This window comes from Daphnia pulicaria, chromosome 7, assembly GCF_021234035.1.
Source record: "Daphnia pulicaria isolate SC F1-1A chromosome 7, SC_F0-13Bv2, whole genome shotgun sequence".
NCBI lineage: Eukaryota > Metazoa > Arthropoda > Branchiopoda > Diplostraca > Daphniidae > Daphnia > Daphnia pulicaria.
The window spans coordinates 6,065,223-6,079,336 of record NC_060919.1 but is presented as its reverse complement, the minus strand read 5'-3'; the positions used below and the strand labels follow the sequence as shown (position 1 = coordinate 6,079,336).

Here is a 14,114-nt window from a genome sequence, read left to right as displayed (position 1 = left end):
GGCTCTCTCTCTCTCTCTCACTGCCGGAGCTGTCGGAATGGGTAAAAAGGGGCGTGCTGGATGTGCCGACCGTACATTTATACCGGAAAAAAAAAGAAATAAGAGAGAGAGAGAAAGAGAGATGGATATTATACACCCATCTATCTATCTCTTATGTATTTGAAGATCTATTTATATAAATAGATATATATATACATACATTCGTATAGTCGGTCTATTCTATAAGCAAGAGCGAGCGGCCGGCTGAGCGACATGGAAAGAGAAGAGACAGGACCCTGCCCACTTCTCCGTTCATGATGGATCGCGTGATCGTTTCTAGGAAAAGAAAAAAAACCCAGCGAGTGGCGGGGGGGTTACACACACATACACTGCTCTCTTTTCCGTCTCTTTCGCTTGGCCGGGCGGTCGCTTCTCTTCTTCTTCTCTTTTCAACCAGAGAATCAACCGACCGACTGGGCCGGCCTCCCTTCTTTCTTTCTTTCCCCCCCTCGTTCCCGGTTGCTTATAAGCTGACACTGGAATATTTCTGATTTCATGTTCATATCATTCGAGTTGCGAAGCGACTGGCTTTTCACTTTTCTCCTCGCAGCCCCGTCCCGTCCGTCCGTCCGTCCGCACTAGGCGTCTTTGGTTGTGTCGTGTGTGTGTGTGTGTGTGTGAGGGGGGGAGGGGGGCTCTCTTGTATTACGCTTGGAAGGAGACGGATCGATGTCCGGACGAAATATAACACAGAGAATATACACAGAATTATTATTTTTCTTCTTTTTTACCACCAAGTCGTTGCCCGCTGGCCGCCGAACATGACGATTTGTTGTGTGTGTGTGTGTGTGTAACCTCACAGTTATATTACAAGGATAACTGATGACAATGTCCGTTATTTCATTCTTTTCTTTCTTTCTCTTTTGCTTTGCTTTTTTTTCTCTCTTTTTGTTGTGTTTTGTTATTTTTCCTTTCTTGGTTTTTTCCTTTTTTTTTTTTTTTTTTTCTTTTTCATTTCGTTCCTGCGGGCGCGTTTTTCTCAGCCGGATCCAAACCCATGTCGTACGAGGAAGTCTTTGGCCAGTCATCCTCCACCAACTGCACCGTCTACTGCGGCAATTTGGCCCAGGGATCGACCGAGGAGGCCCTGCAGAAGATTTTCGGACCCTACGGTCAGATCCAGGAGATCCGGGTCTTCAAGGACAAGGGATACGCCTTTATCAGGTGAGGACCCATCATTTTTATCTCTTTTCTCTCTCTCCCACACTTTTGGTGAATGTTTTCATTAATTTATGATTCGCCCAGATTCGCGTCGAAAGAATCGGCCACGCAAGCCATCGTCTCGGTCCACAATACCGACCTCAACGGTCAAAATGTCAAATGCTCCTGGGGCAAGGAGCCCGGAGAGCCGGGTAGCGCTAACAATGCCCAGGTACGCTGAATTGTTTCACATGATACTGGTCGCGATGAATTCTAATTTGGTTATTAATTGATTTCCTTTTTGAATTTTGATGGGGAAAAAACAGCTGATGACGGGCGGATTGGGACCGACCAACACGCAGTACCCGTACGGCTACAACCAGGGCATGAGCTACTGGTACCCGGGCGGGTACCCGCCGCAGATGCAGTCGCAGTTTGTGCAAGGGATGCAGGGCTATGCGGCCTACGGCCAGTTTGCCGGCTACCAGCCCGGCATGGGCATGCAGCTGCCGGGCGGCTGGCAGAGCGTTCAGGCTCAGGCCGGAGCTGGCCAGCAGATGGCAGCGGCCGCCGCCGCCGCTGCCGCCGCCGCCTCCCAGCAGGGTGGTATGGTGGCCTCCTACCCCATTCAGCAATTCCAGGTATTTCCGCACCTGGCCGTTCACCAAAGCGCCCTCACCCTCTGACGCACAGAGGCAGACGGGAAAACACTCTTAAAAAAGGATTCCAATTTCATTTAGGATCAGTGATGAGGATGATGACACAGCTTGATCATGACGACGAGGCACTTGGCGCGAAACGACAGAGAAACTGATGACACGGGGGAAAAAACAGAAACAGAGAAAAAATCAGAGAAAAATCAGAGACAGAAAAAGTTTATATTGTGTGCGAGCCGTCAGCGGGAGAAAGAAAAAACTAACTAAACAAAACAAAAATCATTAAAACAATTCGTCGAGTATTGAGGACTGGAAAGGAAAACAAAATCAACACGCGGGAGAAATTACAAGAGGAAAAACAAAAAAACGATTCTTTAAATCAATTACAAGAAATGGCAATTTTTTGGAAGCAGACGAAGGATGGAGGAGGAACTGCAGAGAAGCCGGTCGCAACGAAAAAGAAAAAAAAAAAATTGAGAAGTCAAAAAGTGAAATGCGAAACACAAAAAAAAAATTAATTAATAATTCAAAAAATAAAATTTACAAAATGTGGTGATGACTAAAAAAAAAAAAACAATACTGTGGTGGTGCTGCTGCTGTTGTTGTTGGTGTTGCGGCGGCGCTTTTGATTGCAAAAAAAATGATAGTTAACTAAAAAAAAATCAAATACAAAAAATTACGAGAAACATACCAACACGACGGGAGACAGGCAAAGAAATGTTGGTGACTAAAAAATTAGGGTTATGTCTAAATTTGTCGGATCATTTTTTTTTTCTCTTCACGAAAGACGGTCGTTGAGTGGCGAAGAAATTTAACGAGCTGAGAGGGAACGGGAGGGGGGATCAAATGAGTTTATACAGATGCGCGCATTTTCATCTCACGTTTTTCATTTCATTCACACACGTTTCATTCACCCCCCACTCCTTCCCCCTACAACCATCTCATTTCGACACACTGATACACACCCCACACACTTCATACACACCCACACACACACACAATCGCCATTTGACACAGACGAGGAGGAGGTGAAAGAAGAAAAGAAAAAAAAAGGGAATTTGACCTAAACGAGCAAATGAAGAATATAATTTCCTTCTTTATTTTGTTCGCACACAATTTCTTTTTCTTTTTTTTTTAATTATTTGTTTCGAAATCATGATTATTTGCGTATAAAACAAAAAAAATTGAAGAGGAGTTGCAGTTTGAGGTGAGACAAATACATGAGTTCGCAAATTAAGTTTTTATTATTTTATGTTTTTTTCTTTTTAGGTTAATTTTAATTTTGGTTATTTTATTTTAGTTAAATTTTTTTTTAAATGATGTCAGGTCAGGCTGAAAATGGTTCCCCCTCCCCAAAAATAAACAAACCCGTATTTATAACACAGCGTAATAAATATAAGAGTCTACCAGTATACAATTTATATGCATACGACAATATGTATGTGTAACATATATTGCGATTGCGTGCGCGTCGCGGTGCTCTCTGGGTTTTTTAACTGTCCCCCCTCACCCCCCAACCATTATTCTTTTTTATTTATTTATTTTTTATTTTTGGCTGGGATCTTGGGCTGGGTGCGTGTTGATTTCTAGTGTTGTGTGTACGATTGGAGTTCCGTGTGTTATCCCCCCTCCCCTCCCCTCACCAGAAATCAAGAATACAAACACAAAATAGTTCAATACAATCAAACAATTTAAAAAATAACATCCAAATGAGTGAGAGAGAGAAAAAAAGCCCTCCACTTCCCTCGTATTTCTTCCAATTCCAGACGACGTCCTCGGCGAGAGAGAAAAACAAAATTCCTTTGATTTTTTTTTTATTTCTTTTTCAATTTAAATCTCCCGCCGTAGTAGGGAGGGATCGATTTTGGTTGTTATCACTTGGTGATTGTTGCTTCCTCGAAATATTTGGTTACAAATGGAGTGTGTGACTGTGTGTCCTTGTGCGTGGGGCGTCAATATTTGTGTTTTCTCCGAAGACGGGGGAAGAAGAAAAATAACCTGAAGTTGACAAAAAACAAACAAGATTTCTCCCATTCCTATCGCGTCTCTTTTTGTCTCTTGTGTTTTTCCTCTCCACCCATTTGACAAAACGAAAAAATCCTGCTCACCGGATTCCTACTCCTCCTTCTTATATTTTTCATTTGAAACTACAACCGACGGTTTCCAGGCAGGAATTGTTCTCTCCCCCCCCCCCCCCAAAAAAAAAAAATTCTTCTTTTCCCTCCGTGAAGGGAATCTACCAAAAACTAAGAAAAAAAAACCAAAATATAAAATATATATGATAACTGTGCGTGTTTGCGTGCGTGAGATCAATGTCACTGTTGACGTCATCATCCGGAGCTTTTTTTCTGATACGGGGAAAGAAAAAAGAAGAAAAAACAAAAAAAGAAAAAAATTTGTGTGTTTGTTTGTTTTCGGTTTAGATCTGTTGTTCTGTTTGTTTGTTTGTTGTTGGTTTGCTGGAGGGGGTATAGGTTAGGAGGAGACATGCAGATGTTGAGGAGATATATAACCTAGGTGAGTTGAAAGGGTGTGGGTGGAAGGGAAAAAAAGATTGGCCCCAGCGTGAATCGATTCCCTCCGTTATTCCGGAATAGCCGAGTTGTTACCGAGTCCCCAGGTTGTAATAGATGCCGGAGAGAACATCAATGTTTTTGTAAATCTTCGCGGAAAAAGTAAATGAAGACAAAAATTTGTTTCTTTTGATGTGTCAAAAGAAACACCCCCTCCCTTATGTTGTTGAAAAATTCTGTTTGCGTAAAAACCCCCCCGAGATGGAAAAGAGAAAAACAAAAATAGAAATATTATTGGTTAGTTCACTAGAAGGTATTCCAGTTTAGAATTGTAGAAATTTGGATGGGCACGGCGCGCTTTTATATTGTCTCTTGTATCGGTTTCGGTAAAAAGAAGAAGAAAAAATAATTATCCGTGCTAATTCAAATGATTATGATGATTATTTTCGTTGGAATAAAAACAAAAAATAATGGAAAATAAACACACTGCCCTCCTCATAATTCCCCATTGAATCCCAACTACACACAAGTACACACACACTACACATACAGTCGATTTTTTTTTTTTTTGAAACACGCGTACTATATTCTATAAGTGAATGGGCTTTTATTTTTCACTAACTCTTCCTTTGTCGGAGATATCGTGTGTTTTTTTATTTGTCCGATTTGAATTTTTTTTATGAATGTCAATTTTTAATTTCTAGGGGAAAAATTTGAACTTGATGAAATTCTTTTTTTTTTTACTTTCCCAATTTTGATTTGCAATTAAAATTCTAGCGACAATTCGGGAAGAAAAATTGGGATTCAGCGTGATTGTGTGCGTGTGCACGTATGTGTGTGTATAACCGTTTGTATAAGCTCTCTCTCCCCCCGTGCAGTTAGATTTTTACAAAAAGAGGCAAATGTTAACCCCCCCACCCCACCCCCAACATACATACACAAATAAAATTTACAACCCAAAGACTTCTCTCCATGTTACCCGTCAACTTGGACCTCCTGAAAAATTGTGTTCCAGACAAAAAACGAGTAAACTATGAGGAGTGAAGAAAGAAAAAAAGAAACAGCAACAACAACAACCCGGAAATTGTTTTCTTTTCTTTTGTTTGAATACTAAACAGTGTACAACTGAACTCATTGCTAATAACTATTATAAACCTAAAACTAAGTTTCTATCGCTGCTGCTGCTGCTGCTGTGTTTTTGCCGTGTGTGTTGTACGAATGATTTGTTGAAAACAGTCAAAAGTTGTGACGATGAATTTGAAGCGTGCGCTGGGAACCAAAAAAAAGAAGAAAATAAAATAAATAAACAAAAGATGAAGAAAAACAAAATTCTTTTCAATTCTTTCAAATATTATTCACTCGTTGGCTTCCGAGAGGCTCCTGTGGAGAGTCTTACTGTGGTGGTTTCGGTCGCCAAAAGTATTTATCTGCGTAGGTATTTATCTAAACTTTGATCTTGTCTGTGGTTTGTAACTTGTTGAGACGAACTATTTGTTATTTAAAAACGATCCCGATCTGTTAAGCGATTTCGCAATGACAGCTGACAGCTGACACTTGACAGCTAGAAAAGTGTCGTCTGCTTTTGTTGTTGTTTAAGGGAATCGCAGTTCAAGATAGGAAGCAAAACGGATTGGTGACACTCGAATTCAGTTGAAGGTAAAATAACATTCAATATGAAATAATTAGTCTATTGCTGAAGTATTTTTTAAATGTTTAAGTCAATCGGGAAAGTAATTGTGTGTGATGTGCGAAAACATCTTGGTAAACTTTCCTTCTTGGTAACAATCTTAGTGGAAATTTCCTAATTGCTCTTTGCTTTTAGAGATTAAAGTTGAAACATTATTTTTTTTTTACTTTTAAATCATTTAGTAATCTAATTTGTGAAACCAACATAAGTTGTTTGTCAGCAAATCATTCCAGTGTGTTTACGTGGAAAGTTTATGTGGAAAACAATCACATTGAGTTAGAAAACATGGTAAACAATTTTCATATTTGTGTTGCAATTTTCTTTTCATGCTGCAGTGTTACTTGTTGTAGTTTCATAATTTTAACTTTGGAAATGTATCATTGTCTGGAATTTTTTACATTCTGATTTTCTTAGAGGAACAACACTGGAATGATTTGCCAATAAGCCTCCCAAGTTTCAGTTTTACTTATAGATTTTGAGATTTTTATTTATATTCATATCACATTTTCAATTTATAGATAGTTCATTTTTTTCCAACTTTAATAATGTTTAAACTTTAATCTCTAAAAGCAAAGTGCACCTAGAAAATTGACCAGGGGACCTGTACCGCCACGCACCGGTACCTCTTGGTTGTTGTTGGTAAAAAAACGATCTCTCGCTTCAACTTGCGCCATTATAGAATTATAAGCCCTCAGGTGTGGGGGGGAGAAAGGGAGAAAAAATAACAAACAAGGCGCTATATAACACACACACACATGCACGCACAAAGAGAAGGAAATAAGACTTGTGTGTGTCTCTGCGAGCTTTTCTTTTTTCTCTTTTTATTTTTCTATTCGATTGATCGCTAACTGGCAACCGTACGCCTGAACGGATCGAGTAGGATGTCAATTGATTTGCAGCTCGCTCTCTCGTCGGCTAGACCTTTGGTTGAGTGCTCAATCAACCAGCCATCTCCTCTCCTCGCGACTCCCACCTTGCCTTTATTCCCACCTCATCGAAAAAATAAAAAAAATAAACTCACTTCTCGTTTGTTGCGTCTATACACACACAAACATTTACCTATAGTATAGTAGCAGTATATACATACGTGTCTGTATATAGGAGATTTGCGTGACGAGGAAAATGTCGACAATTATACGATTGGGTAGCGACTAGCGAAGGCAAGTCTGGGAAAAACGAGCGGATCGAAGAAACTTATATATAGCCGAGGCACGACCCCGCAATCTAAACAGGGTGGGGTGGAAATAAGAGAGGGAGAGAGAGAGAAGAGGAGGATATATATTTATACGCCACTATATAGCCTATATAGGAGCTAGAAGAGAAATTGAGAATAGAAAGTGAGGAAAAGGGCTGGGCTGTGTGTGCAAAGGCAATATATATAAAGCCCGGGAGTAATAAGACGACAACCGGGTGGACAACAGCCGATCGCCGTCGCCGATCAATGCGCTCTTTGACGTTTTTGCTGTACGTTTTTCTTCTTCTTCTTCTTTTTTTATTTTTTCGAGACGGGCCAATCAATCGTCTCTCTCTCTTTTTCTTTTCACCCGCGTAATTCCCCATTCGTCGCCGTCGTATTTCTTTCAACAGCGATTTAACTAGTGTGTATATACCATCCGCCAATTCCGCCTCTTCTTGTGGGGCTGCTGCTGGACTTTTTTTCTTTCTCTCTGCAAAAGCGCTGATGGACTCCTTCCACTTTCCCTGGGCCAACTGTGATGCATCAATCAACTAAGAGGTCGGAATATCCGAAAGAGCTGCGCATCTCCACGCATGTGGTGTAGTGTGTGTGCGGGGGATCTAGCTGGATAGCGCCCCTTTTTTGCTCCGCCGGATGGGATGGAAAGACTTGTCAATTCCCTCTCTGCGCTGTGTGTGTGTGCAAGCTTGTGTATATTATATTGCTGCGTGGATGTAAATGTATGCTCAGTGTTTATTTTGTGTTCGGGAGCTACACATTTCGCAGAAGAACGACACAACTCGTCGGATGACTCGACGCGATCCGAACAATAATGGATGAGTATAAGACGGTGAATAATGAATGAGTCGGATTACACTCGACAACCCCAGCCAGCGCAGCAGAGAGAGAGAGGGGAGAAAGAGAGAGAAGGGGGGACCAAAAAGGAAAGAGATGGAGGAAGCGACTGGAAACGTTTTGAGCCTTAATTGACTGATCAAATATTCAGGACGGAGGATGCTGAGCTCCCGTCCAGGAGAAAGGGGGGAAGAAAGAGAGAGAAGAGAAGAGCAACGTGACTGTTTGATTTCAGCGCAAACCGTCGAGCAGCAGCAGCAGCATTAAACATTCCCTCTCCATATTTGATGAATCCGACCTTAGATATAGGCTAGCAGCTCTTAGATGAGGAAATGACGGTCCGCTGCCAAGTGGCGGCCATGTGTCTCGATCTCTTATATATTACTAATATCAGATATAGACGCAATTAAGGTCTCGGCACAATCCAAGTTGATGCGCTTGTGCGTAGGTGAGCACGCTATACTCGCCTAGATTTGATTTCACTTCATTTCTTTTATTTTTGTTTCGGGAGTTACGAATTTGACGTAATTATAATCCTCATTCTTCTTCTTTTTTGGGTGGGTAGTGGGTGGGAAGGAGGCGGGGCGGCGTGGGTGTGTGACCCGTGGGTGCACGACCTCGCTCACGTTCGGTTGCTGGCCCCCCCCCCCCCTGGCAGCTGTAACAATTCACTCGTCAGCCTTTGCTTTAGCGTCAGCAAGATGCCGAATCGTTCAATAAGGCACTCACAGTCGGTAATCGGCCGATTCGAATCGCGCTGATCAGCCGATCTTCGGCTCCGATGGTGGCATCCGTCCGTCCAATCATGGCCGTTTCACGCGACGCGAGACTCGGCCCATTGTACACTGGCCAGAATACATTGAGCACAACCGGCAGACTACGGATGGATGGGGGAGGGAGCAGATCGAATGAAAGAAACAAAATGGCACACACGAACAACACACACACACACAAAAAGAGGGACAGCTCAGGCTTGTGTATACACAGACAGAAAAGACGACGACGACTTCCACTAGACGCCTTATCAAAATGGATGCAGACAATGTTTTTACACTGGGACGGAGAGAGAATATCTGGAGATGTTTAGAATGATAGTCGACGTATAGATGTAGTCTGTACATGCTGTCGTCATTGATGATTTCGTGGGTGTGGGTTATTCCGTCGTCGTATTTCATCCTTTAGTTCTCCGAAAGTGCGCGCTTTAAGGCCGCTATACTCGGAAAAACTACAGGGTCGTGTTTTTTTTTGTGTGTGTCCCGACGATGAGTTCAATTCACGTAAAAAGTTTTTCAGACGAATGAGAAGAGTGCAGCAACGGTGCATTTCAGATATAGATTCAAGTTATTCAACCCCCCAATTATGTAAATGTACGGCTACGCTCTCTCTGTTTCAAGTCTAGAGATGTAGTCTATCTACTCCAGCACCCTGGAGATTCCGTTAGCGAGGGTGAAACTTTGGAATTCAACTCGACTTTTGGGCGGAGGAGGGACAAGAACGCGGCTGCTGACTTGCTCACTTTCTAAACATTTCTTAGAAGATATGTCGATCGAGATTAGCCATCGAATTTTCCAAAGTCCTTGTTTAGTTTACACAGATATTGCAGCTTGGATTCTAATGGCTGTATTTTTTTTTTGTACATCACTCACAATTATGAAATTTAAAAAAATATATGATTGGAGAGACGTTCTCGCTCTAGGAATAAATTTGACACACGTCTACCCAAGGGCCAATGCTGATCAAGGAATAATAACATAGTTAAAAGAATTGCAAAATTTGAGTGTCATCGATCATCGTACACTGATCACCAGTGTACTTACTATTCATGATTTAACCTTACTATCCATGAATACTGCACATCTCCCTTTTATTTCTTATACAGTGCCACCTAGTGATAACAAACTAAAACTACTGTATGCGCTGGGGGCTGTTTTTGTTGTTTTGCATAAGTTGGCAACGCCGCTTCTTAGTTACGTTTCCTGAATTCCTGCTCAAAACGTCAAAACGACGAAAACGTCATTGGTCATTACTTACGTCAAAATTCTCGTTGATCTAGTTGTGTCGCTTGCTATTTGCTCCAGTTTCTTTGTTTTTGCCGGTTATTACGGGCCAAATGCAATTTTAATTTGAAATCCAAGCAAATCTGGGATCTGGGTAGTTTGATGTATTCACAGTACACACATCTCTACATTTTACTATTCCTATATGCGAGATTATGTGTCTGTTCTGTTCTTCCATCAGGTTATTATTATGGATCATGGAAATTACCAGTTTTTACACTAGTTCCTGAATATTTTGCATAAAACCCTGTTTCAGCTTAATTGAGTTTCGAACAGGCGGAAGACCGGTAAAAGTTAAAAAATTTATCCATCAAGCTTTAGTACTTTACGTTAGTTCTATTGATTTAGATAACGGCTTGGGAATTCCCACCGCCAACAAAAGACACTGAGCTTGCCAATACACCAGGGATTGAAGAACAATATCCAGACGAACCACCACCACCGTATGTAGAACAAGATAATGCCGATCTGCAGTGTCACCTGTAAGGAGGTTCATAATTTGGACTGTGCTCCGCCAAATCAACACAAGTCTAGGTCAACTTTGATTTGTCTCTATAGTCCTACTTACACTCGTAGATTAAAGACCATTTGACCATGTATAGTTCTGTTAAAAATTAAAAGATGTCAAACCTTGAAATCACCCTCACAATATAAAAATACCTTCGGAAATTCCAATGTTAGAAGCCGTCTTTTCCCGATTTCCAATTCAAATTTAGTTTTGTACTATATAATTTGTACATTGCGACAATATGTAGAAGCACAGGCCGGATTTTCCCTTCGATAATACACGAAACTCTTTTCAAGTCTTGAATACGTCCATTTGCTTCGTGTGTATTATTAAAAGTGAACATTACTACATGGAAAACCCACAGTGAATGCAGACCCGAGGGCGGAAAGCGAGAAAGATGAACTCGATACCAAAGAAAGAAGGAGAAAATGAGTGAAAACTTCTCACAGTCTGTAGTCTGGAAATCTTCAAGCAAAAAAATTTCCAGACAGTATTAGGCATAGGATTAAGACTTCGAACACGTGCTCAATATAGGTCAACCTACTACGCCATGTTAGGTAACGACGAATATTTCGGTCTTCATCTCCCTCTTCCTCCTCCTCTTCTTCATCAAAGTCATCTTCCATCAAGACTCGGTCTTCATCTCCCTCTTCCTCCTCCTCTTCTTCATCAAAGTCATCTTCCATCAAGACATCACCTGATAATTCGAAAAATTAATACTTCAAACATTTAAAAACACTAAATAGATTACCTGTGAAATACAGAGTAGCACGGGGGACAATACTCTCGCGAATGTAGTGTCCAATTTCGAAGTCGGCTGTCAGGAGAGCACGAGTTTCTTCATCGACATCCTCATCAGAAACTACAAAAGAAAAATTTAATACGACTGAAATGTGCCCTTAAACTTAATCAAACATACCAGTAGGTGGGCTAAAGAAATTAAAAAACGAATCGTTCTGAACTGTCTTGGAAACTGTGCGTACGGAGCCCTTGGACTTATGCTTTTGCTTCTTCTCCTTAATGGTTTTAACGGTAACATTCTTTCCTTTTTTCCATTCAATGGGAGTACCCTGTTAAAACAATCAATATCATTTAACATTTAAATTCATGTTTTAACAGTAAAAATACATACCCTGCATTTATGGATTTCAGGTCCCTCAAAACTGAAAGGATCCTCTTCATCTGGAATACACTTCATGCCATAAGTCTTTGTCAATACAGTGTTCTCAAAGTACTCATTTGGAGTGAAGTGAAAATCAAGGATAAAGCCCATGGGATCCTCATTGTATCGAACTTTAATGTCAACCAGATGTTTCAAGATAGGCTCATCATGATCCTGAACCATGTCAGCAAGGAGCTCAACATTCTTGAAGATTGTCAACCAAAACTCTGGAACACCTTTCATGTCTTCTTCCTTAGTTTCACCTTCAATTGTAACCTTGTTCTTCATGTCTTCAGAAAGTTCTTCACTTTCCTTGTCATCATCTAAGGTCCAGACACATTCTTTGTCAGTTGGTTCAAGTTCTCCACATGTGATTTTAGCTCGCTACATAAAAGCAATTTAGATTGGATTCAAAAATTTTTGATTAAATCTTTTACCTTTTCAAAAAACGATTGATATTTAGTTTGATACTTGCACTCTAGGACATGCACTTCTTTGAAAAATTCAGCTTCAATTTTAGTGGTCTCTAATTGTAGATTCTTGAGTGCCTTGATGCGCCTTTGGACAGCAGCAGGTAAGCTCTACATGAGACGATTGAGGTTATGTATGCAGATATAAGCAGACAACAATGAAAATTTACCTTGATGTATCCATATGGATCCCCAACCATGCTGTCAAGACAAGCCTGCAATGCAGCCATCCCCCTAGGGTTCTGAAGAACAGCCGCTTGTAATTGAAGAACAGCCGCATGTAATTGAAGAACAGCCGCTTGTAATTTCTCTTTGCTCAATTTATCAGATCCTTCCTCTTCCTCTTCAACTTCTTCAATATCCTCCTCAGAGTTTTCAACAATTGCAGCTTTGTCAGATTCCATTATCTAGACAGAATTTTTAATCATTACAAATTATGTTGCATGTGGTTGAATGAATCCATTTATAACATTAACTACTCAGGATTTAAGAACTAAAGCCAATTTTTTAATTGCCCTCCTTCAAAAAAGGAGGAGCGGTTTTCTCCCGCCTCATGACACAGCAGTGTTACCACGTGGGTAACACGGTGACGGAATACTTTTTAACTTAAATTACATTTTAGCAGCAATGACATGTAATAATAGTTACACATAGATAAACTACAACTCTACACATTTTTACTTACTATGAGAATATAGGAGAACTTGAAGTTAAGAATGAAACATGACACCAAGAAATACCAACGGCCGGTTACTGTCGAGTAAGCTCGTGAAGTAAAGTATTTCGTCTCAAGAGGTCTGGCCAGACGTAGGTTAGGGAGGAGGTGGAGAACGCCAACGGCTATCGTCAGGCATTGCCAAATGACAATAATGCATAACGATAATCTGCGACGCCGCCATAGGTTCCATGACTTTATTCGCTTCACGTTAACATTAATTTTTATTTCTTAATATTTTAGTCATTTTATAATAAGCCGAAAATTGTACGTTTATTCAGATACTTTGGAATAATATTGAATTAAATATTAATAGACACCGAAAAACAGTACAAATTTGAACTTACAAAAACTATTTTTGTAGGGTTTTAAACAGAAATTTTTATTGGTTAATAAAATAACAGTAAAACTGGAATTTGGCTTGAATTTTTTTTTTCAAAACTAGCCACATTTCTAAAACTGAACAGATGTTTGCGTAAAAATGACTAAGTTTTAACAGGGCCCAAACTTAATTTTATTTTTCCCGCTTTTTTTGTTTTTCCTCAGGCCCATTGCCTTATACATGGTTTCTGATGACCTTAACGTCCTAAGAGTCCTAGTTGAGTGGTCTGAAAATGAGTCCCAATTCGCCCATATCGCCAGTGAATTCTCGCAAGGGTACAGCAGTAGCAACAATTGCGGCTTTGTCAGATTCCACCATCTAGACAGAATTTTTAATCATTACAATTTATGTTGCATGTGGTTGAATGAATCCATTTATAACATTAACTACTCAGGAAGAACTAAAGCCAATTTATAATTGTGATCCTTCAAAAAGGAGGAGCGGTTTTCTCCCGCCTCACGACACAGCAGTGTTACCACGTGGGTAACACGATAACGGAATACTTTTTAACTTAAATTAAAATTTAGCAGCAATGACATGTAATAATAGTTACACATAGATAAACTAGAAACTCTACACGTTTTTACTTACTATGAGAATATAGGAGAACTTGAAGTTAAGAATGAAAGATGACACCAAGAAATACCAACGGCCGGTTACTGTCGAGTGAGCTCGTGAACGTGAAGTAAAGTATTTCGTCTCTGGACCGTCAGCAACCAATGAGTCTGCAACGTTGCCAATTTGCCATTGAAA

The 14,114-nt window shown here is 40.4% G+C and overlaps 2 protein-coding genes and 1 long non-coding RNA gene across 7 annotated transcripts in view; 2 read left to right on the top strand and 1 right to left on the bottom strand.

Moving 5' to 3' along the window:
• The window catches only part of LOC124348495 (nucleolysin TIAR-like), a 60,866-nt gene extending 55,579 nt beyond the window's left edge, over positions 1 to 5,287 (top strand). For 2 of the 3 annotated variants that reach the window (XM_046798720.1, XM_046798719.1), the window contains 4 exons: positions 1,008 to 1,203; positions 1,285 to 1,411; positions 1,506 to 1,820; positions 1,902 to 5,287. In XM_046798720.1, the coding sequence (XP_046654676.1) occupies positions 1,008 to 1,203; positions 1,285 to 1,411; positions 1,506 to 1,820; positions 1,902 to 1,919 (656 nt within the window). In that variant the 3' untranslated portion in view covers positions 1,920 to 5,287. The remainder of the gene's footprint in view (positions 1 to 1,007; positions 1,204 to 1,284; positions 1,412 to 1,505; positions 1,821 to 1,901) is intronic. The other variant, XM_046798721.1, reaches the window with a different exon arrangement.
• Positions 5,288 to 6,012: 725 nt separating this feature from the next.
• Positions 6,013 to 10,935, top strand: LOC124348497. Of its 2 annotated transcripts, XR_006919998.1 has the most exons (3): positions 6,039 to 10,237; positions 10,306 to 10,411; positions 10,473 to 10,935. It is a non-coding gene; the product is annotated as an uncharacterized LOC124348497 (long non-coding RNA). The 2 variants fall into 2 exon arrangements; XR_006919997.1 differs by having other exon boundaries at positions 6,013 to 10,411.
• Positions 10,936 to 10,939: 4 nt separating this feature from the next.
• Positions 10,940 to 14,086, bottom strand: LOC124348496 (nucleosome assembly protein 1-like 1-B). Of its 2 annotated transcripts, none has more exons than XM_046798722.1 (7): positions 13,953 to 14,086; positions 12,435 to 12,671; positions 12,232 to 12,375; positions 11,765 to 12,178; positions 11,552 to 11,702; positions 11,384 to 11,494; positions 10,940 to 11,329 (listed from the first exon to the last, which is right to left on the bottom strand). In XM_046798722.1, the coding sequence occupies exons 2-7, from the start codon at positions 12,666 to 12,668 to the stop codon at positions 11,100 to 11,102; spliced, it is 1,284 nt and encodes a 427-aa protein (XP_046654678.1). In that variant the 5' UTR covers positions 12,669 to 12,671; positions 13,953 to 14,086; the 3' UTR covers positions 10,940 to 11,099. The 2 variants fall into 2 exon arrangements, with proteins under 2 accessions (XP_046654678.1, XP_046654679.1); XM_046798723.1 differs by lacking the exon at positions 13,953 to 14,086 and adding an exon at positions 12,950 to 13,195.
• Between the last annotated feature and the right edge of the window lie 28 nt (positions 14,087 to 14,114).

Bases quoted from the DNA above. Each gene is read 5' to 3' on its own strand.
- LOC124348496 (XM_046798722.1), bottom strand. From the start codon at position 12,668: ATGGAATCTGACAAAGCTGCAATTGTTGAAAACTCTGAGGAGGATATT. The intron at 12,376-12,434 runs GTAAATTTTCAT...CGTCTCATGTAG, and splicing joins ATCCATATGGATACATCAAG to AGCTTACCTGCTGCTGTCCA. The intron at 11,330-11,383 runs GTAATCTATTTA...TCGAATTATCAG, and splicing joins TGCTACTCTGTATTTCACAG to GTGATGTCTTGATGGAAGAT.